The 26794-nt window shown below is 48.7% G+C and overlaps 1 protein-coding gene across 2 annotated transcripts in view; it reads left to right on the forward strand.

Annotated features, from left to right (window-relative positions):
* The first annotated feature begins 18807 nt into the window (after positions 1-18807).
* RCOR1 (REST corepressor 1) overlaps positions 18808-26794 on the forward strand; it is an 86131-nt gene continuing 78144 nt past the window's right edge. Inside the window, exons 1-2 of one of the 2 annotated variants that reach the window (XM_062577386.1) lie at positions 18808-19033; positions 19112-19171. In XM_062577386.1, coding sequence (XP_062433370.1) covers positions 18850-19033; positions 19112-19171 — 244 coding nt within the window. In that variant the 5' untranslated portion in view covers positions 18808-18849. The remainder of the gene's footprint in view (positions 19034-19111; positions 19172-26794) is intronic. The other variant, XM_062577387.1, reaches the window with a different exon arrangement.

Consider the following 26794-nt stretch of genomic DNA (forward strand, 5'->3'; position numbering starts at 1 on the left):
TAGCAGAGAAGGGGTGCTTGTTTCTTTCTTTCTTTTTTTTTTTTCAGCTTCATTTTATGCATGTGAATTTTTGATTAGACCTCATGAAAACATTTAAAAGCATCCCTTTGCTACAAAAGCCATATTGCTTAAAATGCACCCCCCTTTTCCCTTACCACAGCCGGGTCTTTGGTAAAACAAAATGAGAAATATCCATATAACTTAGCAAAGATGCTCACAGAAAGGGTCTTTTTGTGAATTCTAGATAGTTTTGCATTTTAACGCATTCCATTTTTTGCTTCTGGATTGCTTTTGATTCAGTGTAAGGCTTAGTCTCAGCAGAGAGAGAACAGACAAGCATCTGCTAAGCAGAAGTCATTATCGCAGGCACAAAATACAGGCCCAAATCTTGTTCCTTTTCATTGCCAGAGCAGCTACTCTGGACCAAATGCAATCGGGAGTAAGGTGCCGTTTCTACAGAAATCTCTAAGTCATCTGTAGGGCTGGTGCAAATCAGGAGTGACTCCAAAAATGCCACTTGGAAAGAGCAGGTCATTGGGAAGCTGGGAATACGGATTGCATATATGCTACGCAGTCATACGTGTCCCAGTGCTCTGGGCAAACCTCAGGGCTGCTTGCCTTCAATGTAAAACTTGCGCTACTGTGCAAACAGGCTTTCACATTTAATGGGTGGGGGGAAAAATCTGGGTCTTGACAACACAGAAAGCAAGGGGATCCTGGACTAGCAAAATAAATCCTGTCTGAGGATATAAGTGATGGCAACGGCCATGGGTGTTATGAGAAAATCCCTCTTACATGGGCGTCTCTGCTGTAGTATAACTGTGCTTCAGGCAAAAGGCACAGTCTGATCTGCAGGGTTTGGTGACAGATGAAAACTAAGCGAAACTTTTCTTGTTTGTTTTTCCTAGCTTTACAGTTGATAGCTGCAGTGTTTGGGTTTCTTGCACAAAAAGATGCAGGTTCAGTGACATTGAAATGGCTGAAATCTAAGAAAAACTGAACCTGAGGAGTTTCCTGCCTTTTTAATTACAAACGATGTTTTGTTTTGAACTTTTCTTCTATTTTTAATTAATTTTAATTAAAAACCTTAGCATCGCAGTTCAGTTCCAAGCCAAGTGTTTCATTTCGCATCAAAACAAGTGTGAGCAGCAGGAGTAGTGGTATGAACAGCAGTTTTCATAGTGCGAGCCAAGCGACGTGCTGTGGCTGGAGATGTCACCTGGGGGGGCCTGGGCGAAGGCTGCGTGGGGCCCTCTGGCCCGGAGCAGGCTCCTGCCCTGCGTTTCTTCCTGGTGGCACCAGCAAGAGTACAAGAGCCTCGGGTGGTCTCTCCTTTCCTTGGGGGGGGAGGGCAGGTCGTGCAGTTGGATCAGAGGATCGCTGGCCTTAGGGGTGTAATAGGAGAACAACGATCCCTCTTTCCCTGCCTTTAACGGGCAGCAGTTGAAGATGCTGGACCATGCTCTGATCCTCTTCTTTCTCCTTCCCTCTGCCAAAGGAGAAACTGTCCAAAGGGATTTTGCTGTGTGGATTTGATTTTGGTTAGCGGAAAAAAAATGGGGGGGGGGGGGGGGAATGAGAAAAGGGGCATTGGCCTCCTTCTACCAGCTGCATCAGGTGTTTTTTAGAGGGTGGCACTTTGAGGGAAGCAAGCACCATCGGAGAGCGAGAGGGACCTGCCATGGCCTTCTGGTCAGCTCAGGGTCTCGGTGGCCGGATCCCCTCGTCTCAGTGGTCCTTGGCGCGAGGCATGGACCTGTACACAGAGGGCTTTCTATAATACCCCTTTCTTGGCAATTTATGCTTTGCATCGGATGCACACAGCGGGGGGTTCAGCCTGCCACAAGGGAAGGAGCTACAGGTATCTCCGTCACGCAGGTCAGCCGTCGAGTGAACGGTGTGGGGCGCGGCGGCGCTCCAGTTTGTTGGTCAAAAAGCGCTGTAGCAAAACCGTGTTAACTCCCCTTGCTTTCCTCCTCTTTTCGCCTCCCGGACTTTAAAATCACAAGACTTTTTGGATGTCCAAATATACTCAGATGGTTTTGTCTGGCTTTTGAATGTTTGGATCACACTCTGGTCCTTTTCCAGCTTGTTCTGGAAGCATGATGGAGGCACCGCTTATGCAAAGCTCTGGTATTTGGGAGGTGAGGCTTGATGAGAGAAATAAAACACCCTATATTGCAAACTTACAAAAAAATTACAGGAATTAGCAGCCCAGACTCGGTCGGTGCCCAAATCGGCCGCTTTGGATGGAGCAGCAGGTGTGGATCCTGTGCTGCCCTGCCCGTCTTGGTGCAGGGAAAGTGGTTTCAGATCCTTTTCGTAATTAAACGCTAAATGATTATGTGTTTGACTGTTCAGTTTCCTTTCTTTGTTGTTGTTTCAAGCAATTTTTTTCTGAGTGTAACCCGCTGTAAATGACTTGGGCCTGACGTTCAACGCGAGCTCTGCGAGCTGGTGGCTGGCAGCACACCCGCCGCGGATCGTTCGCCGAGTAGGATCCCGCTGAAACGCCAGACCCGGTGCGGTGGATAAAAATGGAAATATAGACTGTTCATGGCCTCATCAGGGAGAAAAGAAAAAAAAACAGAAAAAAAAACCCCACGATGCTTGGATGTGCGGCTGTCCAGGGCTGCAAACGCCCCTTCTCCAAGGATCTCCTCCGAGGCGACGGGCGCAACGGCTCCAGCCGCCGGCCCTGCGTTTCGGGTGGGCCCAGGGGGCTGCCCGGGGCGGCGCGGCGCCCGCGGCGTCGGGGTCGCCGTCCCCTGCGGTTTCGGTTCACAGGGGCTGCTGCCGTTCCCAGCGCTGTAATCGCTAAGCCGGGCGTAATACCCTCGGGGGTTGTCTGTTTGCTATTTTCTTGGCTTTTCTCAGTAACCGCAACGTCTAGAAACCTATTTTTTTTAATTTATTTTTTTTTCTGAAGGAGAAATGTATGCTTCCCACCCACCCCTGGGACTCCAGGAAACGGGGCTTGAGGACGGGAAGCACCAGGAGAGCCGCGATAAAACAGCAAGGCTGGTCAGAGCGACGCTTCCCCGGGCCCCGACGCCTCCAGCTCGCGTTGGGCGGCCGGGCCGAGGGCGCGAGGAGGCGTTTCAGCCCCGCGCCGGCTGCGGCCTCGCTGAGAGGCCCCGCTCGTGCTGCCAGAAGGTGCCGACGTCCTGTGATAACCCGCCTGCTGAACAGGGCTGGTGTAACGGAGGAGACGTGCTCGGTTTGTCTTTCGCTCTCCGTAACCTATCGTGAAGGAAAGGCTCCGCTTTCCTCGCGCGGCAAGAGCGCGGCCCCAGGACGGGGAAGCCGGAGGAGGTTGACTCCGCGCATGGCAGGGAGCTGGGTGGAGGGGACGTCTCCTGCTGTTGTCATTTTAATTTCCTGCTTTTAAACGATCGGTCTCGGCCTTTTAGAGTGAACATAAGGACGAGCCGGGCTGTGCGGCCGTGCAGCAGGACCCCGGCCCCTCGGGGCGGGGGTGTGGGGGGTTTCAGCAGTCACCGCCATGTCCAGAGCTTTCCTGCAGCCAGAAGGTGCCACGAGGGGACGGCGCTGAGCCGAGGGCGCTGGGGCACCTTCGCAGCAGGTTGCGCTCGCGGGCGCGCCGAGTCGCGCACGCCGGGCTTGTGCTCACGCTTGCGCTTTCTCGCTGGCAAAGGCTTGGCTTCCTGGCCGTGTTTTGCTTTTTAAAAAATTACTATTTTTTTTAACGTGTGGCAAAAGCAATGCCAGGCTTCCGCGAGGGCGTTTGTGGGTTCTTTGTGGTATATTTGACCTCTCCATGTTCTGGAGAGAAGAGCCAGCTGAAAGGATGTTTATTACCTTCAGTGGATTACGTATGCCCGTCTACGACGTATGTTTGCAATGAATTTATAGACCCCTGCAAAGGGGCTTACACGCATCGTACTTAATTATTGTGGCACAAATTGTATCGTTATAATAACCGCCCGCGTTTTAGAGGTAAAAATCAGTGCCAAGGATTCCCAGATGAATCATCTCTGATAAGAACCAGAAATGACATAGGCCATATATCGTGTGGCAAATTTGTTTGGATTGGTACCTTTAGGGTATCCAGCCTTGCCAAGTCTCCGTGGCGCTGACACAGTTTATTACACATTTCCATTTATTAAGAGATTATTTGACTGTAGTTTGTTGTTTTATTGTGCAGCAGGTGATAATTTTACACTAAATTAACTGTAACATCTCTGTTAGGAACAGGCCGAAGAGGCTTCTCGCTATGAAGCTAAATACTAACTAATGGCTTTTATTCGTCGAGGGGGTCGTTTGCTCTCACGTGCGGGGCTGGAATAAGTCTCCCCAACAACCCGTTACTGGTCTGTGCGTGTATGTGGTTTGGCTTAGGGCTGGCACTTAAAACCCGACCTTCGCGCTAGCAGCCCATGGCTCACGGCTTCAGGGCTCGACCGCAGGCGGACGAGCGGCCGCCGGGGCGTGCGCGAGCCTCGCGCGCCCGCGGCGGTGTGGACCGCGCACTGCAGCAGGAGCGATTTTTGCTGCAAATTATTAAAGCTTTGCTGTATGGGAAATTGTACTCCAGAGCGAGAAATAGAGGAAAAATCAGAGCCGTGTTGCTTTGCTCACAATTCCGTGTTTAAAAGGAGTAATAAAAGGAGGCAAAAAAAAATCCCCTTCCCAACTGTGCTGCGAATTACCTTTGGTTAATACTGACATCTCCTTTCTATGGAGCATGCCAAGGGAAATGCTCTCAGTAAAAATCTGGGGCTGGGTAAGTAATTCATAATAAAAATTTTACTTGAGCACTCCCCTAACCCCATACACACACTCCTTTTTGATTATGAATTACTTGCAAGGAAACCCACCTTTCTCAGGTGGCTGTATTTGCATTGGTTCAGCAAATTCCAGCACATGATCCTGGGTGAATAGTAATTTATCAAGCTGTTGGCTTTGAGTTGCACAGAGTTGTCTTGGCTGGGCCGATGGATGAAGTGTTACATTTCTATCTGCTGAAGAGATGAACAGAGCGCCTGAATTAGGTGCCCACTGTGGCTTTTTATGATTAGCTCTTCCAAATTTTCTTCCAAGGAATATTTGCTAGGGCTCATTTTAAAATTTTTTGTGCAGAGACCATTCTGCAGCCAGCTAGAGCATTAGCTACAGCATGCATTGAAAGCTGCTGCCAAAGTGGGGTGCACCCCGACTTCAAAAAATTACTAAAACCCACTTTTTTGCAATATTTCCCCAGATCTATAATCAGGGGATGGACTTTTCTGCTTTATTCTTTGGGGATGTTTGTTATTTTCAGATGTGAAACCATATAAACAGCTGTTGTTGGTTGCTTTTTTGAATTCTTATTTAATCCCCCCCAAAAAGGTCTGCATTTTCTGCAAAGGGAACATATAACAAATTTCCATCTCATCTTTAATGTCTTTTTCCTTTTCTTTTTCCTTTTCTTTTTCCTTTTCTTTTTCCTTTTCTTTTTCTTTTTCTTTGAATGCCAGCCTATGGCTCCTCCTGGGCCCCAGGCCAGGGAATCGAGTGTGGGTGAGCAGGAGGCTCTGCTGGGTCCCCACTCATGTGCGACCGTTTGGGGACAAGCCGCAGACCCCAAGGCACCCTCACGCCTGCGCAGGAGGTATGTTACAACAGAGTAGTTTGCTCCACAGCTTGCAAGGTGCTGCTCATAAAGTCATCAGCAAAAGAGGTGAGAAGATTTGGGAATAAGATGGGATGCAAACAAACCTTTTGTGCGTATTTGAGGATTTCAGTGTGTGTGCACCTTGCTTGGGGCCTTTCCAGGCAGCTGAGAGGAGGTTGTCTTGCCAGCAGGCTAGAGCCTGCAAGTCACTTCTTGGCTCTGCAGGAGAGCCCAGGGACGTACTTCTCTGTGCTTTTTAGCTATTTCATGCCCAAAGCTGGCACACAACTTCCCAGCGTGAGATGAGCGCGTAAAGCCCAGTGAGAGCCAACGCGAGGCAAGTGCAATGGGGACTCATGGAGGCTGCAAACTCCTCTTGCGTTCACATGTGACCAGAGAACGAGGTGAACTGGTGGCAACGACACTGACTTTGGCTCAGTTGTTTTAGATGTGAATACGTTTTGCTCTGATCATCGCATGGGTAATTTCACTGTTCACAGCAATGAAACATGTTCTTAACATTAATTATTAGAGCTGCTGTAGCTGTCAGTAAGGACAATAGCCCCAAAAGGAGGGGGGCACAGGGGGACACCCCATGGGAAATGGTGCTGGTGGGCCACAGCGCAGCTTATGCTATTTATTACATTTCATCCCCACCTATCTAGCATCTCTGCAGCCCGTTCAAAGAGCTCTAAGTAAAACCTGAATGGCTGATAACCATTTTACGTATGGAAAAGCCTGGTTTTGTTTGGTGGTATATGGCTTGAGAGAAAGGTTGGGGGGAAAAACGCAAAGCAGAGTTGATTTTATTGTCAGAGTAGATGTGGCAGAATGATTACAATTCCTGGCCGAGTGTTTGGAACAGCATGAACAGCTGGAAAAGAAACAGCAGCTTAAATTTTGACTGTCTGTTTGGGGTGACAGCAAGGTCAAGAGTGCCATTTCCAGTCTAAAGTCCGCTACTGAAGGGCCAAAATAAGGATCTGAATAGAAACGTCTTCACCTCCTGCTCATCACCAAGTTAAAAGATCTGTTCCAGGAAACACAGGATCCACAGGAGGTGAGCCCCCTCCACCTGCACCTCTGGAGTTTAAGTTTTAACTTGGGATTAGAAAAAACGTTGCCTGAGACCCAGCTGAAAGTGGGTGCTGAGCCCTAGGAGAGCCCATGGTGCTGCCTGCCAGATCAGGGCCGGGCTGGGGCCTCCAGCCGGAAAGCCGCTGCCGGAGCCACGCAGCGGAGAATGGGGAGAGGAATGCCAAAAGCGGGACACATGGGGTGGCTGGAGCAAGAGGCTTTTTCTTCTCGCTGTATGACAGCCCAGGAGACCATCTCATGTGTTGTGTGCGCGTTTTTCTTGCAGTCTGCGCGTCATTCACTCCAAAGAGCTTTCGGAGCAGAACGGATCCAGTGGGTGACCACTTCCAGTACTGTAGGTGTTGTGCAACGCCAGTTATTTTACCTCTCTTTCATGTGCAAACCCGAACGCCCTCTGAAGCACCAGGCACAGCTTGCTCATGTAGGGACATCTGAACCAGGACAAAGTAGGACAGAGCTACACATTGTGGCTTTAGCTCCTGGTGCAAGCAGAGCTTATGGTAGGGTCTCCACCTAGAGTGGCTCGTAGGTGGCCTTACCCACCCGCAGGTGCCAGGAGCTGGGGCTGCACTGGCGGGGTTTCTGTTGCCCCAGCGGGCCCTTGGGTTGAAGTTTGGCCTTGACAGCTTGTCCCCAGAAGGCATCTCCTCAAACCTGGCTCTGGGGCTGCTTGCAGGCTTGCGGCAAGGCAAGTGCATACAAATCCCTGGCCTTCCTCCTCCTCGTCCTCCCAGAGCTTGTTGCACAGCTGGATATTGGTTTCTAGGTGATGGCATGGCATATCCAGGGTCCTGCAGGGAGGCATGCCAGGATGAACCTTACTGGTAAGAAGATCTATTAAGTCACATAAGGGTGACCTACTTCATTTGGACAGACGAGTGACTCTTCACACAGCAGCTCAGCTGGGAGCTCGAGGGCCAGGAAGCCTTAGGTGAGGGGCTGCTGCTGAACAGCCATGAGTTTTAATTTTTTTCCTCTGAAAGAGCTGCATCTCGCAGAAGAGGATGTGTACACGGCCTCCAAATCGGTTCTGTGAGCTCTGGAAAACATTTTGAAAATGTTTCCCTCTTCAAATAAAGAACTCATTAAGTTTGCTGTTTCTCTGAGCTTTTCTGCTCCTCCGTTCCCAGAGGCATAACATGGAGTCTAATCATTAACTGCAACAACTGAGGCCTTTATTTTGGTGTAAAGCAGCATGAAAATAGAAAGTCTCACATGTATACAGCTGTTACACTTGCACAGTTGTAAGAAAAATGGGGGAACCCACAACCAACTGCAAAAGTTGTGTGCTCCCTTTCCCTCTAATGAGTGTGATGCATAACCGCAGAAAGAAAAGTTACAAAGTTGAGTATTTTTCTTCTTTCTTTTTTTGTTTCCATTTGATTGCAGAAGGGCTGGGACTGGCGAAGGCCAGGGCAGGAGCCCTTCTCCTCCCTGGCACGCTGAGCACCGAGGATGCAGAACAGTAATAGCCAAGGTGCAACCACGAGGTCTTAGCTGGGTCTTTCAAAGTGCTATCAAAGCAGGCGTCTCGTCTCCTTCCCGTTTTGAAAAGGAAGAGCAGGAAAGCCTTAGGGTGAAATGCTCTGTGCTGCTGGGGGCAATCGAAGTCTCAGCCGCCACGATACTTGCCCACAGGCAGGGCTATAGAAAAAAAACTGTGCTAACTACAAGCAACGTTATAGAAATCCCTCACTGGATGCTGCAGGCGCACTGATGTTACTGCGCGGCTCCAAGGCTCGTTGCGTGATGACATAGCTCCTCTTTGGCCTGACGCATGAGCTGCTCCCCCGGTTGCTATGAGCATGTCAACCTGGGGAAGCATATTGCATAGAGAGAACGAAATCTCGACGTCATTTCTGGGTTCAGCGATTCGCTTCTTCCGCGTTAGCTGTGTGTGAGCTTTGCCACGGTGACATGTAGGAAACAGCTTGACAGTAGCAGAAGCAACAGCAACAACAAAATCTGCACATGGACTCTAAAGCAAACAACCTCCTCTGCTAACCCGGCCCTAGAGGCCCGCAGTAAACAACGGCATTTCAAGGGGAGGCTGCTAAGAAAAGAAAAGTCTGCCGGGTGTTACTTTTTTTAAAACACGAGACAGAATGTTTTACTTTCTGAAAACTCTTAAGCCCCGCATTGTTACGGGAAGATAACAGTTCCACTAATTGGACGATCAAATACTGCTTTATTAGTAAATTCTTGCACTGGTCTGGCACGGCTTATGCTTGCTTACGGGACATGCGCTATCTTTTGAGCAGCTGTAATGAAATTTTCCCAGCGAGTTATTTAATGTAATTGCTATAATTCTGTAATCCGTGTATTTGCATCAATGTCGAGTGCTGACGCTGACCTGCTCCAGCGTATTCGTCCGTGTTGATTTGCCAGGGCGGGGGGCGGAATAAAGGGATCCCTTCGCGGGCTGCAGGTTCTTCCACCGTTTCAGAGCTTGCGGCCAGCGTGGCGGCGCTGGCTCAGCCGGGCGGCCGTGCAGCGCAGTGCTGCTCAGCCGCGGGCGCCGCGTTGCCGGCATCCCGCTGGCGGAGGTTTTGCCCGGAGCCGTCCGCGGTTGCTTGCCGTGAGGAGCCATCTAGTGAGGAGTCACCGCACGGAAAAGCGAGCTAACCGCTGCTGCTTCGGTGTTGGGAGGCGACGCCGTAGGGAAAACGTGACCCGGCGGCAGTGCTGGTTTCCGTCTCGCGCGGCTCCGCTGCCGCCGGGCACACGGGTCCATCCGCGCAGGGCTGAGCGGGCCCCTGGGCCCTGCTCCCTTTGGTTTCGTCCTTCCGAGAGCTGGCAGGATTTTAAAAAGTTTGCTTTATCCTTGCAGTTTGTCGTCAGAAAGGACCGGCTGAATTCAGGCAGGACGGTCTGCGCTTCGCCTGCCCGTGGTCACCATAGCTACCGTTCCCATCTGTTAACATATGTGCCCTGATTTTGTTCCTCCCTCTTTCAAACTCTCCATTCACAGATGCTCTTGAGATTTTCCTTGGTGCGTATCTGGTGCCAGATTTGGCTCGACGCCTTTTCACCTTTTCCGGGGAGAGACGCTGCGGCTAGGACGGGTGCTCGGTGCCCTAGCAGGGCCGGTGGGAGATGCCGCAGTGGGGAAATGGTTTTCGGAGGCGTAGCTTTCTTGGGAGAAGTAGGTATTCATCGCACATGCTCTGCCAGATCCTCAGCTGCCGTAAATTGGTATAAATGCACTAATTTTGGTGGAGCTGTTGCGCTGGCTGACGGTCAGGCCTTTGATGCTGCTCATTTCGTAGGATTTTGGGGAGGGAGCCAAGAGGTGAAGGGAGGTACAGTTAAAACATTTGAATAAATAAGTAATAACATGTTATAACCGCTATTCTCTTGCTTTTTCCAGCTTTAGAGTAGGTTCAGGTTGCCACTGAGGCTGGACAGGTATCTACTCTGCACAATGTGGGCAACAGGAATATTTGGCAGGAATCAGATTATTCACATTTCACATATAAAATTGGTACTGAATAAAATAAAAAAAAAAAAAAAGAAAAAAAAAAGAAAACCCAAACCAGTTTCCTCTATTGCTGAATAAGAAAACTTTTGTTTTCTTTTCCAGCAGTGAAATGGGCAGGTAAACGTGTTGACGTGAGGACGTACCTGGTACAGTTTGTAGTGGGGAGGCCGTAAGAAATCAAACAGTCTGGAAAATACGCTATTTTCCTTTACAACAAAGCTCTCGCAGTAGAGAATAAAGTTATGGTGAGCCTGTCTTTCTTTTTCCTTTTTTTTAAATAAAAGCCTTCGTTTAGAGCTCCATGGGTTTGATTTTTCAGAGCCGCCGAGCAGCCCGCACTCTGGTTTACCTGGAAATGCGGGTGTTGAGCATTTCTGGCAGCTGGGGCCCTCTCCTCCGGCCCGCAGAGAGGAGCAGGAGACAGGGTGACAAACAGGGTTGTAATGAGGGGCTAATTCTGAACCTCCTCGGTGCCTTTTGGAGCCGATGAGGGTGCCTGGGGGTCGCGTTAGGGGCGCTGGAAAGGGGGATTCTGACTTGGGGGGTTCTGGCTCCCCGGGACAGGGGTGCTGCTCTCCTCTCAGGGCTCACTCCAAGTCGTGCGCCTGCGTTCCCGGTGGAAGGCCCATTTTTAAGGCCTCCTAGTTCGGCTATAAAATTTCTCTTAGCGTGCGTGAATAGAAACCATGTTGACCAGATAGACCATAACCGCTCTGAAAGGGCCATTAGTTCCTGTCATATGGAAAACCCATGTTTTAAAAAAGCGATTATTGTTCAAATTTACACAACGGGCTGTAAATGCTCCTTCTAAGGCATTACAGCCTATCTGGAAAAAAATCATTATTGTTACCTGCTGCAGGCACAGCAACAGCAGGGGGCAGATCTGTGATCCCGGATATCGGCTCAGGATCACTCCAGAGCCTTCCCGTGTCTCTGAGCGTGTCTGGAGCAGGGAAAACTGCAGCTTCGCCCCGGTTTAAGTGAGAAGGGACATTTGGACCTTGTGGTGTGCAATAAGGGAAAAGCCCGGTGCCGGTGGGAATGCAGCTATTGCGTTTTCTTGTGATTTTAGGAGGTACTAGGTCATGGCGTTTTCAAAATTGTTTCTTCTTTTAAGTTGGTGATTAATACTTCAGCTGACAACAGATTAAGCTTTCATTGATTTTTTTTTTCTTTTCCAGGCTTTCTGCATTGAAGGTTTTCTTTAGCAAATAGCAGGGAGGAACCAGCTTTGACTCCTCTCCCTTCCCGCTGAGACCACTTGCGTTTGAGATTTCCAGATTAGATTTGGAATAAAGGGAAGAGAGAGGGGGAAAGGTCAGCCCTCGAGTCCTGATGAGTCCTAATACGCCTTAGGGGTATGTTCACGGAAACGCTGGGCCTGATTCTTCTTGTGCTGGTCTTCCAGCGAAGGGAGCTGCCAGGGTCTTCAGCTGAGCGACCCCCGCGTACCTATGGCAGAAGGGTGCGAGCAGCAGGATCTCCTCCGCTCTCCCATATGTGTGTGGCTATATAGGCCTATGAATTTTCACCCTCTCTCCTAGAAATGTCCTTGGACCTATGACTGCATATTTTGAGAGCAATTTCAGATGAATTTCTAGGGGTTCCCTCAGCAGCGGGAGTGGCAGTGGCTGGAGGCCCTGTGGGATAGCCCTGGTTGAGTTTTCCCAAGAGCCGCCCACGTCACGGGGAGCGCGTGGGCTGAACGGCACCGTAAAGGGGGCTCTGCTGGGAGAAAGTCAAACCAGGGATTTTTTCGGCGGGATTTTAGGAGCCAGCAGCTGCCTCTCATCTGGACCTCCCTTCCTGGTCACTAGGCTTAGCACAAGATCAGCCAGCTGGTGACAAACGTGCAGGTGCCCCCGGGGGGGCCCAGAGCCCCTCTGCGCACGTCGGTCCCAGCGGCACGTTGGCAGCTCTCGCCAGCAGATCCCAGCGGCGGCGGCAGCCGGGAAGCCTCACACGGAGGAGTTGTTCTCCTGGACCCGGCCGGATCTTCCCTGAGTCTGTTGCCCTGCTGCTGGCAGTGAGCTTCGTGGGGAATAATTCTTCCTCCATCAGTCAGAAAATGAGGATTGATTTAAATGCTGGAGCATAAGGGATTGTATCCCTCGCAAAACTCTTTAAATTAGTATCTGCTGTTAAACCCCTGGATCTCTTTTAATGTGCAGCATCCAGTCTTCATCCCACCGGCTCCTGTGACGAGGAGCTCCCAAAAGTGACACGGTGTGGCTTTCTTGTTCTAAATCTCCCATGAGAAAAAAAAACATAAGTTATTGGACTCTTGGTCAACCTGAAAACTCAGGCATCTGCAGCTCTGTGTCTCCTTTAATGGAGCCGGGATTTAGCCCGCACTGGCTGCCCCACTGCTGAGACAGCATGGGGAGAAATGAAATGCAAGAAGTTTATGGAGAGAGAGTGATGGGCTCTTCAGAGCAGCTCTGCACTGGCTGCACTTCCCGTGATGAAGCAGCTCCCAGGGAGAAACCTGATTCCCCTTGTTTGTTTTGTTAAGGGATGATGGATCTCTTCTCGCCTCGTGTTTCTGTTGTGATACGGAGATTTTCTCCTTAAACGCAGAACTGAGTGGAGCAAAACTGCCAGCTACCCAAGGCTGCCAGCACTGGTTTAGGTAAGTGCCTCTTCCTGATCCTCGGGAAGGGAAAAGATGCCCGTCCTCCCGCATAACGCAGGGCTTGCTTTCTGGGAGAAGGCACCGGCTCTGCAGGGGTTAATGCCACAGCCGAGCTCCTTGTCACCCCCTGTCTCCATGCCCTCCCTTCCCGCTTTCTGCTTCTCATCTCCTTCGCTGCTGCTCCTCGGGGGTGCAGGGTGGGGAGAAGCAAAGAGGAGGGAAGTCTTAAAAAAAAAAATCCGGCTTGTTTTTTGGGCGCCAAGCCAAAAAGAGGTATTATTAGCCCTAAACTGCGCAGGAGCTCATGGGAAAGCAGGGTTACTGCTGGCTGCCCCCCAGCGTCTTGTGTTTTCCCTTGAGTGCGCTACTGCGGGCTCGACCCGGGCAGAAGGAAAACCAGGCAGCGGTGGCGTTTCCTCAGTGCTCGCAGGTCGCGTTTGCTCTTAAACCTTGGCTCGCAGGCCAGCTGCAGCAGGCGCCGGGGCAGCTCGCGGCGCGCGTGGGCTGGCCCCACGGCCGGCCGAGCCGAGGGGAGGCGAAGGGCAGCAGGGCGCAGCCGAGAGCAGCTCTGCGGTGGGAAGGGGGCCAGGAAGCCCCGCGGGAGCGGTGGGGGCAGGCCACATGCCCCGGGGATGGAGTCCTTGCTAAGGGAAAGCTGCCCGCAGCGCGTAGGGGCGCGTGGCCCTCCTTGCCCTCTGGCTCACGAGCTGTGAAATTGCTCCCAGTGCTGATGCTGAGACCAGCTTCGCCGGCGTTTGCGTTCACACCTTGCTGGGATAGAGGGGATGCTCTCTGCCACTCCGTCCCCGAGAAGGTACCGTGCCAAAGCGAGGTCTCCAGAGAGCAAGGCAGCACCTTCGTAGCTGGTGTCTGCCGTGCAAAAGCTCCCGAGTCCAAGTATTCATCCTACCTTTGCCCTGGCGTTGTCCGGGTGGGATGTATCCCCATCCCCTCCCTTGTCCCCAGGCCCAGCTGTTCGTTCGTTCCCGCTGGCATTGACGTTGGGCCGGGAGCCCCGGTGTCCTCGGCTCCGGGTGCGCGGTGCTGGGACCACCTCGGCGGTGCTTGGCTGCCACCCCCCACCGGCGCTCACCCAGGCCCCCAGCCTTCCTGCACCTGCTCGCTCCCACCAGCGCCCACCTGCATTTTTCTGCTGTATATCCATACGGGATATGAGCCGTTCCCTCCGGTGGGAAATAAAGATTTGGATTAAAATGTGCCTTTTTGTTCCTTCTCCAAAATCAGCTTTCAGGCTGAAAGGTTACCAGGAAGAATTTCCAAAGGGCACAGGAGATTCAAGGATGGACATTTTTAAGGTCTTCATCTTAAAATGGAATTAGGTGCCCCTTGGGATTTTCATACAGAAAGAGGTGATTTTTGAAAATTCCTCTTGATGTCTGTTTACATCTTTAGGTATCTAAATGCCCCCAGAGATTTGGCTTTTGAACACCTAAGTCCCCTTGAAACCCGAGGAAGCCAGGCATCAACTCCTGTACAGTCCTTTCAAATTCCAGCCCAAACTGTTGTCGAACTCGGAGCATGAAGCTCTAACGTGGGAGATTATAAACCTGATTTCCATGATTTCCACTCTGCTTTAACAGCAGCTTAGTACCAGAGGAAAAAAAGGAAAAAAAAAAAAAAAAAAAAAAAAGAACAACCCGTAGTGTTGTTCAAAGGGCAATGCTTTTCTGATTAATAGCCTTTCAGTATTAAAAGCAATCAGTCTAGAGAGTGGTTAGTTGTCCCTTCTACTACGAGCAACCAAATATATGGAGGTATATATATGTACACATGCCCATGTATAAACATATGCACATTCGCACTCAGGTAAGCATTTTTAGCTTGTCTATGTTCAAGGAAAATACAATACTCACAAAGGCAGAGCTGCGTTTTACAACTCAAGCAAATGGGTAAGTTTTTGTTTTTGTAACTCTTTGCTGCAAGAAGTGACAGCCATCTGGATGTGACACAAAATGCTGACGCGGCAAGGAGGAAATCAAGAACCAGGCGAAAGACAGTTTGCTTTTTATCAGGGGAATGTACTCTGCTCAGCTGTCTGGTATCCTCACCCATTACTACTACTTCTGTATTTTAGTTGTGGGACTGACAGGGTTAATGGCAATAAAAAGTTTTCATTTAAAAGTTGGCAAGGAGAGAAGCTTTTCCCTTGACAAAGATAACCAAATTTCAAGAAATTATTTTAGAAGGCAGTCCTGCCTGGTCCAACCTGTTAGGCTACAGGAAGCGTGCACAGCAGTGACACCATCTTTATAAGGAAAAGACTTATTTTTTCCCTTTTGCTTTGGTAACTAAACTGCTGAACACACTAATCATTTTTAATGTTAAATTATCTAAATTACAGTTACGTCCAGAAGCACCAGCCAAGCTCAGGGGCTAGGAAAAACGCTGTCCTTGCATTACGTGACTCTCAGTCTGCTACTGATCGTATATGAAACTCCTCCCACTGATCCTACGTGCGGCTTCATGAACCTCAGCTGGATATATGGGGACACGGCTGCAGTCAATTGTAGGATCCAGAGCAAGTGGGATGAGCTGGAGGAAGAATATGTATTGCTTCAAACTTTGCTCATTTGGCATTTGCAGTATTCAGAGGCTGCAAAACATGCACTCCCTGTTGCTGCTGAAAAATAAAATACAGAATACAATTCTGTATTTTGTGCCCAGGCTCTGTGTACAACCTCGCCTGCACTCTGGGAAGAGTTTTCTTTATGGCTGGATAAGAATTTTTCCAAGTTCAAGAACAACACCAAAATCTCTAACGCTGTGTTGGGACAGTTTCTCAAAACTTTAAAATATTAAGAAAGAAGCCCAACATCATTTTTAAGGTAGCAAAACAAACACAAAAAACTCTACGACAGGTTAGACAAGCTTCGCCTGCATCAGAGATGTTAAGTTCATGGCTCAGGAATTTCTACTGAAAGGTTGGAAAAAAATGCCCGCCCTGGGACAAAGATGGTAAGGGCTGCGCCGGCCTGAAGCAAGGGCTGTGACAGACGCCGAGCGGCTGCGACAGCTTTGAGACTTCCTGCTTGGAGGGGACAGACAGACAGACAGACATGCATGCACACCCCCCTTCGGTACCCAAGGGAGGGGGGACTGACCCCCACTTCCCCCCGGGCATCTCCTGAACCCGGCCCGGGCGAGTGAGCGGCGCCGCGGTCCCGCGTGGGCGGCATCCGTCACCCACTGTCCGCTGCCAACGGCGCAGCAAAATCCTGCCCGGAGCCAGGGGCCAAAGTTTTAAGAAAAATAAGCAATTCACGCAGTTCAACAGCTTAAAAGAGTCACATTATAGCCTAAATCTTTTATGAGTTTGAATCCTGAGGCCAAAGCGGGTAACAGCTCTGAGCGCGGGAGCAGAAAGGAGGGAGAGGAAGTGAAGGAAGACCAAAATTAGGCCCTGATTTGCAAAGTTACAGACACATCTCCGTGGGAGCACATCTGCGGTCACAGGTTCAAGCGCAAGCTGAACGCTCAGGTGTGCTTCAGTCTAATCCTTGGGTAAGCTACTTTTTTCAGGACTGGGGCCTGCAAAGTAGATCGAGAAACCTTTTGAATTTAACTTAAGCTCATTTTTTTAAAATGAAAAGTTGGGTGCTAAGGCCCTCCCCTTGCATTTCTGAAGAAGTATTGGATTGCAGAGCGGGATGATGAACATTCTGCTATGTTTGCATTTCTGTCTGTCATGAAAATGTGCTCTACATTGCTGAACTAATACACTTTGCACCAGGAAATATTTGCAGCTGTCAGTGCTGGGGTTTAAGAGCATCACTAATTATTCCCATGATTTAGAATAAATGTGTTTAAAGACTGTGTAGTCAGAGGTTGCTGTCATAAAATTTAGTTTTGTGAGCTACAAGTTACCTTTATGAAGTACATATAAACTTTTTTTTTGCTGCAAATCAATAAATGCCATGTAGATTTTATATTTACATGTATATGCATGTGTATATTTAGACAACTGATAATGCATCTGTCAGTATGCATACACGATATATATGTACTGAATATGGAGGAGAAAACAAACACTGAAAAGAGCTAGCATACCTTTCAAAGAGGTTAATGTATTTCTTCCCCTAATTTTAATGGCTAAAACATTGCATGAAAATTAAGGACCCTTTCTGATGAGACAGACTACCACTTATAAACAAAATCACCTTGAAAAAAGAAGAGTAAGATAGAAAATGGGACCCTAAGTCCAGTATTAAAAACTCTAGCTCTTCACCAGCAGTCCCTTCCCCCTCCCCCTCTACAAATTCTCTTGGATTAAAACAGCAGAGGGAGGACGGGAGTGGCTGGGGACAGTTTGTCTGATATGCGATAACTGCTGCTAGTCAAATTGCAGTTTTAATTGCATTGGCCAAAAAAAAAAAAAACAAAACAAAAAAACTTGCCACAGAAGTTAATTTGAATCAAAATAAAAGACACACCCCACAAGCTGCTTGCCGTGACTATGCATTGTTTTACCTCTCCGGACTGCACAGTTCGAGCAGGAAATGAAACCTAGCAGTCTGTACACTTCTGCTGCCCGTTTTTTTGTTAGGACAGGTCTGGTTCCCCCCCTCCCTCCGCCCCCGCCAGTCATTTTTCCCCTGAAGTGTACACGGTTCACCGATAGGAGCTTCGTGAAACACGTGAAAAAACATGGAAAGGAAAAGTGGTCTCGCTTCCTCTTTTGTTTTGTTCCTTCGCCCCTTTCACAGACCCTTTCCCCATTTTGGCGTTGTTTAAAACTGGTGGCGCAGGAGTACACGCACGTGCTCAGCTCAGACTCTGCGAACACCCAAACACATAGGAAAATGTTTTTTTTTTTTTTTTTTTTTTCCCTTGACTCTTAAAAATGTATAGCCTGAAAGCCTCATTTTGCAACTGCGGCCACGCGGGGAGGTTTCTGCGCTGCGCGAGGCCTTCGCAAACCCCAGCGGCTCCTCCGAGGTGTTCCGGGGGGGGGGGGGGGTGGCAGGACCCCGCCAGGCCGCGGAGGGAGCCCCCACTGCCGGCCAGGCCCGGTTCGCCGGGGCGCCGGGGGTCGTCGGCGCCGCTGCTGCTGCCAGGCTCGACCTGCCCATCTGCAGCGACGGGAACAGCTCCCGGGGGGGGGGGGGGGAAGGGCCGGGAACCGGCCGCCCGCGGCTGCACCAAGAGGCCCCGTGGACACCCCCCCCCCCCGGTAGCCCTCGCCGGGCGCTCCCCCGCCCCGCTGCTCCCCACACGGCCGCTCCGGCCCCGGCCCCGGCCCGGCGGAGAAGGGGGGCGCGGGGCGGCGGCCGCCCCCGGCCCCCGCCGGGCCGCGGCGCTTTGTACGAGCGCCCGTTCGAACTGCTCGGCCGCGCCGTAACGTTCCGCCGCGGGAGGGGGGCCCGGGGGGGGGGGCCCGGGGGGAAAATAGTCCCTCGCCGTTCTGCCCCGCGACCGAGCGCCCAGCGCAGCGTTTGAATCCCGCAGCCCGTTCGGCTTCTGCTCGCGCCCGGCTCGGCCGCGGAGCGGCGCCTCGGCAACGGCGCGCGAGGCCGCCGCGGCCCCCTCGGCGGCGACCGCTGGGCGGGGAGAGCGCGCAGCGCGCACGGGCGGCGATACGCCTCCACCTAACCTAGCAAACGGAAGCGCGGGGCCGCCGCGATGGGCAGGCGGCGCCGGCCAATCGGCAGGCGGGCTGGCCGCCCAAAATGTAGGTTCCGCCAATGGGAGGGGGCGGGATTGGGGAGGGAGGCGGGGCTGGGCACGGGCAGCATCGCAGGTTGAGCGGAGTCCCGGCGCTGGGCTGGGATGAGCCTCAAAGTTCGGGGCGGCCGTTGCGGGGGATGTAGCGCTGCCGCCGCCGCCGCCGCCGCGCCCGGCCCGCCCCGGCCCCCGCCCGCCCGCGGCTCTGCCCGCCCCCGGCGCCTCCCCCGGCCCGGCCCGCCCGGCCCGGCCCGGCTCGGCACCCCCCCCCCCCCCCCAACACACACCAGTTTCTAAACTCCGCTCTGCCTCTCGGTGCGCTCCCCCCCGCCCCAAATGCCAGCCATGATCGAAAAGGGCCCGGAGGTCTCGGGGAAGCGCAGGGGCAGGAATAACAATGCCGCCGCCGGCGCTAGTAATAACGGGAATAATAAAAGTTTGGCTGCGGCCCCCAATGGGAACAGCAGCAGCAACTCCTGGGAGGAAGGCAGCTCGGGCTCCTCGAGTGATGAAGAGCATGGTGAGTGCGCGGGGGGGCCGGGCCGCGCTCGCGCCGCGCCGGGCCGCGCTAACGCCGCGTCTCCCCTCTGCTCCTCAGCAGGCGGCGGCATGAGGGTCGGGCCCCAGTACCAAGCCGTCGTGCCCGATTTCGACCCCGGTGAGTCGGTGGTACCGGGGGGGGAGGGGGGAGAGGGGGTAGATGGGGGCGGGGGGGGGGGGGGGGGGGGCTGGGCCGGGCGGGGCCCTCCTGTGGGGGGTGGGGGGAGCAGCAACTTTTCTGTGGGGGGTGGGGTGGGGTGGGGGGTGCCTGGCCCGCCGCCCGCGGGGGGCGGGAGGGGGGGCAGCAACGAGGGGGAAACGTGGTGAGGAAACGAGCCTGGGGGGGGGGGGGAGGGTCCCCCTCTGCCGGGCCCGGTCCTGTGCACCCCCCCCTTCCCCCCCCCCCCCGCGGGAGGTGCGGAGGCTCCGCGCTCTGGTAACCAGGGGGAGGGGGGACAACATTCGCCCCCCCACACACACACACACTGCCCCCCCCCCCCCCCGGCTTCTCCTTTAAAATTTCTTTCTTTTCTCATACTCCATTCTCTGCAGATCGGGGATCCAAGGCGAGAACAAGGACCCCCTCCCATCCCCCTGCTCCCCCCCCCGTTCCCCCCCCCCCCGGAAAAAGCCCTAGCACACACGGTTCATAAAAGAAGTCTCGATGCTTTCCAGAGGGCGCTTTGCAGGCAGGGAGAACAGGGAAGCTCTGGGCTAGGAGAGGCTGGAGATGGCAGTTGGTTTTTTTTTTTTTTTTTTTTTTTTTCTTCTTCTTCTTCTTCTTCTTCCCTCCTCTCCTGGACTTGTGTGTTTGTGGGCTCGATCATATGGGTGGAACTAAAAAAGATCAAGTTGTAAATACCCATTTATCTATTTAAAAATGTCTTGGCTTTGTATTTTTTTTTCTTTCTTTCTTTCTGAGAAGCCATTCGGCTTCCAAAAATATTTCACATTCCAGCTATTCTGCTGCAGCTCTTTGTAAGCTAATTTAAAGTGGTATGGAAGCAAATTTTTAGCAAACAAAGGAATTGTGGCTGTACTGAAAGGCAGGTGCTTGTTGGTATTGATGAATCTCCGTGTATATCTGTATATATAAAGACAGACTGTTGACCTCCTTAGTTTGAAATGTAAGCAAATTTTTTGCATTGTTCCTTTGTAACTGTAGGTTAAAGCTAGTGAAAACCCTCCTCCCATCTGGAGATCGTAGCATTTGGAGTTGTCTCTTGCCTAGCCCAAACTTAATTGAATTCTCTGTACCTCTCATCTTAAGACAAAAATAGCGATTTAGAAAACTACAATATCTCCTTTCAGAATAATCCTGAGAGTAACTATTGTGTGAATTCAGGAAAATGTTTCCCTTGGATCATGCTCGTATTGTGTACTGATACGCTGGTTGCTTTTTTATTATTAAATATAGGTGTTTTTTTTGGTCTTAATTGTTATAGTCTCTGGAGGTCAACAAGATTTTTTTTTTTCTTTCTTTCTTCCCCCCCCCCCTTTTTTTAAATTTAACTTCAGCATTGCTTGTATTTGTTTATGGAATATTCCCTCCCCCCTTCGTTTTCTTGAAAAAATAAGATACAAGGTATCGGCACATAGGAACTCCATTTCTTGGTTGACCAGGAGGAGGAAGGGAGGAAAGGGAGGGAGGGAGAAAAAGTGTGATGGGGGGAGGGGGGAATCTTTAGTTAGGCAGCAGTTGACACTGTTTTTCAATCTGTAGGTCAAATGCAACATTTCTGTAACACACAACAGGCATCTTACTGGCTATTAGCCAGGTATCACAACAATACTTAGGCTTTTCATTGACCCTTGCAAATTGCATTCTTTTGTGCAATTCATTTTCTAACATAATAGATTTGGGAGGGGGGCAGAACTACGTGCCCCTTCCTCGCTATTATGTGTTCAGTATGCATTGTTCTGGTTTTAACTTATAGATGCACAATGACCTATACAAAGGTTATTGCCTTCTTCACAGTGTCTGGTGGGAGGGAGGGGGGAGTGTGTGGTGTGGCTAGAGACAAATTTTTTTCTGAGTAACATGTACCCCAACACAGCTTCAACAGACGCTCTTGTTTGAGTACATGGTGTAATACCAAGCCTGTAGCAGATTGGCCTAAAGTAAACAATCAGTCTTCTGATGACCTGAATGGGCATTGCATCCTTCTTTACCAGTCTGTCTGTCTATCTCTCTCTCTTTTTTTATTTTTATTTTTTAATATGCTTGTTAATTAAAAAGTTTGAAGTGAACTTTTGTCTGCGCACATATTTAATTGAATGAATTTAATGTTGATTTCCTGGCCTGTGGAATTACTCAGGAATATTTTCGCAATGAAACATTAAGAAAACATTCATGAAATATTCTGTGATCTCTTCTGGTCTAAAAGCATGGCTAAATGGCTATATTGTGTTTATTTGCTATGCCTCTTTTGTTTCCTGTTTCTTTTTTCATTTTAAAGAAAATTCTAAATAATCCTAATAAACTGGAGTGTGATGCATTTCCAATGCAACTGTTAAATTGTCCTATCTCACTGGTAATTTCAAGGTTAAACTGATGGAACAGTATTATCAAAGTGCACAGATACTATATCCCTTTCTCACTAGAAATTTTAGGGGTTGATTGACTTGAAGGTTATTTAGTGTAGAGTCCTGGAGGCTTTCACCTTTAGATTATCTAGCTGATAAAATGCAAAGGACTCATGCCATTGTAGCTATATGTGAACTGAAATAAGGCATGGATTAGGGTGTGTGTATGTGTGTTTTACGTTCAGTTTTGCCTGAGGTTTGGCTGAGGTGTATTTGTAATCGCTGATTCTTACATCAGCGCTCTTATGTGGGTGTTTCTCTGTCCCCATACATAAGGGCAGAGAAAGCATTTAATTTTGTTTCACACCTAAGCCATATGCTAGCTGTCGTAAAAAGTAATAAAATGAGGAAGGCTTTCCTGGAATTCTTATCTATAAGGCTACAGGAATAAAGAGAGGTAAATACTCCAAGACGGTGGTGGGATCTTGTGTTGGTTTTATAAATTTAATGTCTGGAGAAGACTGAAAAAAATATTATATTTGTGCAACCTAAAGGTGAAGAGGGCATCTCCTTAATTATCATTTAGATTTATAGAGGGAAGGGACCGTAGTTTTGGTTAGTGTGGAGGAGGATAGAGAGTGGTTGTGTGTCTCTTCTTGTTTGAGCAGAGTATGAAGAAAATGATCAGGAGTCATTTCTTTGTTTTTTCTTAATTCTTAGGACTAGAAAATAGCTAGTTTTAATTCTAGATTAAAATATCTTTGTGCAAGTTTTTAATACTTTTTGTAGGATTCTTCTGGCTGAGAATCCTCCTTAGGAGGTGGTCCTTACTCTTTATAGTAGGAAGGACTGTTCCACATGCTGGCAAACACTATAGGGTTTTTACCAAAATAATCGTTGTTGCCTTTCTTCTTTCCTATCTTGTTCTCCTCTTACTTTGGAAAGTAAGTTCTCACTGCATCCATCCCACTTTTAGTTTTATCTCAAAAACAAACTTTCTCTTTTATTGGTATAGTAAGAATATACAGTAAAGGCACGCTGTGTGCAGAGGCAACGTTTTTGTTAAATGAGTTGTTTCACTGGGGAAAAGAACAGGCAAACTTCTGGGCTGAGAATTTTACTCCAGAGCTGAATAGAATTGGTAAAATTTGCGTTTCAGCTTTGTTTCACTGTTTGGCCTTTATTTCATAGATGTACGATATCATCTCTCCCATGTCATGTCTTACTAATGTTAAGAGTTCAGAGTGAAGTGTTCGACTTCTACGTGAAAATTCTATGTGGCAAACAAAGGTCAACATTTCTTGTGAATTCTCCATCTGAGACATTGAGGATTTTAAAGAGAGAAAACTATTTTGGTTCTCTTAATCCATACAAATGAAACCCACACGTCCTGGAAGTGGAAAAAATCAACTGAAGGAAACATTACATATCCTAAAGCTAAATAAAAATCTTTCATATGGGGAAGGACTGATATTGTACCATTTTACTTGTTGCTTATTATTTAGACTCCTTTACTGTTGGAATATTGAAAATAAGAGAGAGAAAACACTTTAATGTAGCTAGTGATTTTAAAGAAAGTTTAAAGCTTTCATTATTTTGAAGAGTGTTAAATAACTCCCTGAAGAGAACTGCCTGCACCAAATTTCTACATATGTTCATGGTGGATGAGCCTTTCTTTCTCCTTTGTACCACTACAGCTGTAGATACCATCCTTCCTTTGATGGCAGTAAAGATATGACTCAAATCTTATATCTTTGGACATCAGTTGTCAGTCACTTTTTTGGGAGGAAGATTCTAGGGGCCTTTCTGGTAGAAACAGATGAGCAGAACTTGGTTTGATTCAGCTATGTTGCAGAGATCCAGAGCTAGAGTGTGTGTAAGTTGGGGGAATTCAGCCACTTGTTTGCAGGGAAGCTGATCTCTTCCCAGTTTCTTATTTGTTGTATTGTAATAGTTAACAGAATAAAGTGGTGGAAAGAAACATTTTGTAGTACTTTCACCTCTAGATGCAGAAAAGCCTACTGGAAAATGCTCACTGCTAGGATGTTGCTGAAAGTCTTGAGAATTTCATTCCCTGGTCTGTGCTGTTAGTTGTATTCTGCATCCTGCTTCATGAACGCTTAAGATTCACTGGCTTTCCTGGATGGCCAGGGCTGTGCTGTTTCAGTGTTATACCCAAAAAAGAAAAAAAAACCTTTCCCACATAGTCAGAGATTGTCAGCGTAGTTGTGTCTAGTGTGTCTGTGTGTGTGTGGGGGGTCACTCTTTGCTGTCTGATCTGGATTGCCTGATAGGGAGGTGGTGGTGATGTCCTCTCCTAGGGAAGGAGATGCCCAGAGGAGGCCTGGGCATGTATCCATCACACTGTGGCTCTTAAAATGCTCACAGTGCCTGCCTATTTAGGATCAAAGGTGAAAGCATAATGAAACGGGTTGTAAAGACCAGATTTCATTTGGCTGTGTCTTCTTCAGCTACTTCGCAGAGTTTTCCAGAGAGATATAGCTGAATCATGTCAACAGAAGCACCTATTGGCCTACAATGGGGACTGTAACTCCTTAACAAGAGGTGGTTGAAAGGCCCCCTTATGACATGCACTTGGCAAGTCTGACTCCTAGCCAGCTTGCTGTGTTTCTTTGTTTGCAAGTAGTCCTGCCCCTAATAGTCTTAATAGTTTGCAAATAGTCTGAGTCCTCAACTGTAAGAGAAAACGGTGTTTAGATGAATGGATTCATGGGGGTGGGGTAGGGAAGGAAGTGCACTCTTTCAGTGAGACTTTGGGACCTCCATCTAAACTAGTGGTAAAGTCAAAAACCAGGCTCCTGAAACTGGAAATATTGGTATCCTGGAAAGCTATCTCATTTCCTCAAATGACTTTGCCTTAAACACAACAGTCAGGAACTCCCTTAGTGCAACACTCCCTGTGGAAAAGACCAGAGAGAATAATGAGGATGCTTGGTCTAATCAGAAATACCAAGCCATAATGCACTAATTCCCAACATTTTGACAGACAGAGGCTGTATAGTTTCTTGATAAACCAGGTGTGCCTTGATCCTTTTGCTGTCAGCTGAGGAGACAAGCATCATTCTTCAACAAAAATGTGGTTTCCCTGTTAATGTGGTGGATATATGATTGGAAATGGGAACGTTGGTCTTCTGGAAAAGAAGTGGGCAGAGAGCATTGTGAATTTCTCTAGAGGATGGATTTGGGTTATGGGTCTGATTAGAAAAGAGTAGGAAGTTGAAGCCCTGAAGCTGTGCTATAGCATAGTTTTCCACTGAAATAGCTTTAGGTTTCAGGTGCTACTTAGTATTTGAAATTCTTATTTATTTTTTTAGAGGAAAATTTAATCTCTGTCAATTTTTTCTTGAACTTCCTGGAAGAAGAGGAGTTTTTTCCCCTGCTTCTAGTCTGCTCAGTGACTTACACCCTTAGAGGCTATATTTGTCTTGCCCTCTTTCTTGTCTTTCTGTACTTGCTGTACTGCAGAGCAGATGTGAAGTTCTTACCAGGTGCTCCACCAAAAGCCGTTACTGAAACCTAGGTTTTCCAGCTATCTTAACTCCATGGGAGCTTAGGTACAAGTGAAGGCTGTTTTTTAAGGTCAGTTTGGCCTCTGGCAGCCCTGAAAAAGGGGGAGATGGTTTCTGTCTCCTCATCACTTTGCTGGAAGCTCTGCCAGCGTGTGGGTAAATCTTGGTCTCGTGTCTTGCTTCTTCACTGCAGCATGTTTTTGGTTCTGTTACTGCTGCAAGAATGGGTGCAGTCCCAGTGGCTCCGCAGGAGAATGCTTGACAATGCTGATGCTTTATATTGAACTGTTTTTTACATCGACCCTGGAGAAAAATGAAGTAAAATAGTGCTCAAATTGGAGAGTTTATTATATGTACCTTGGGCACTTCAGCAGGAATGCAGCTGTTGGTTTGGTGCTGTACCTTTCTTACCTGAGCTGCTCGCCCAAGGGAGACCATTTTTGAGCTTGTGTGACTCCATAGTTAGCTATCACTCAGTTTGTTTGCCTGTTCTATAAAGAAGTGTATGTGGTTGCTGGGGGTGAACAGAGTTCCTATTCCAGCTTATTCTGAGGAATGGTTTCAGAGCTTTCTTGCTCTTTAGATAGTACATTTTTTTGAAACCTGCGTGCTGTAGTAAACAAACAAATCTCAGTGTAGCCAAAGCCTGTGGCTTCCTTCCCTGCCTGGCACATGCAGTGTTTGTATGTGGAGGTAATAGCTGTCTCATGCACTGACAAATGTATTAATGGCTGAACTAGAATTAATATTAGGTAGAGTGAATGCTTTGTTCTTCATAGCTAGTTCCTGCTGCTTAATGAATTGCTCTTAAAACTCGTGTTTTCAGCCCTAGTTAGTTCTGTGAATTGGCCAAGTGAAGGCTTAGAGCTCCTTGTGATTAGTCATTATAATTAGCTCAGAAATCTTTGCCTCTGATCAAGGTACACTGTATAATGCGGCTTATACTGGGCTCTAGATTGGTCACATACCTTCAATGTAGCATAAATGGCAATGCTTTATTGGACATCTGTATGCACTTTTTTCCTTTAGCCATGCATTGCAACTTTAATATTAGTTTCTTAATATACATTGGGCCAGTAAATCTAAAATAACTGGTTCCCCAAAAACTTCAAGTTAACACTAGTTGCCATTTCCACTTCCCTCTGATACAAAAATTAGTGGCAAAAGGCTTGCCTTGCCTGTTACAAATCTAAGGTAAGATCAGTTTGAAACAGTGTGGCTAGTGGTCTAACCTCTTAAGTGACTGGTTTCTTTAATGAGTATAGAGACCAAATCAGAAAGAGGGACCATGCTCCCTTCCTAGGAAATCTGTACCCCTTTTTGCACTAGGTAGAGTCTTTGACTGAACTGTGTAAGAAGATGAGCTATTTCACATTCTTAAGCTTTTAAACTTGAGAAAAAGGTCTAAAATTCTGTTCGTAAGAATACAAAAGTTGCTTTTTTAAAATGGAACTTATCTTGGGTAATGCTTTCATAAGGAATCTAAGATCAGTTTTCATTCTCTTAAACTTTACAAGCTCTTAGTTTATAGTTCCATATGAAAGTGTTGACTTCTTTGTGTTTCTTGAAACTGTGAGAGATTGAGAATGTGTGAAGCCTTAATGAAGGCAGTGAAAATGTTTCTTCAACATAGTCTAGAACTGCACTTTTATGCTCCTACTGGTATTTGTTCTGAAATGCAACAG

This window comes from Rhea pennata, chromosome 5 (assembly GCF_028389875.1).
Source record: "Rhea pennata isolate bPtePen1 chromosome 5, bPtePen1.pri, whole genome shotgun sequence".
Taxonomy (NCBI): domain Eukaryota; kingdom Metazoa; phylum Chordata; class Aves; order Rheiformes; family Rheidae; genus Rhea; species Rhea pennata.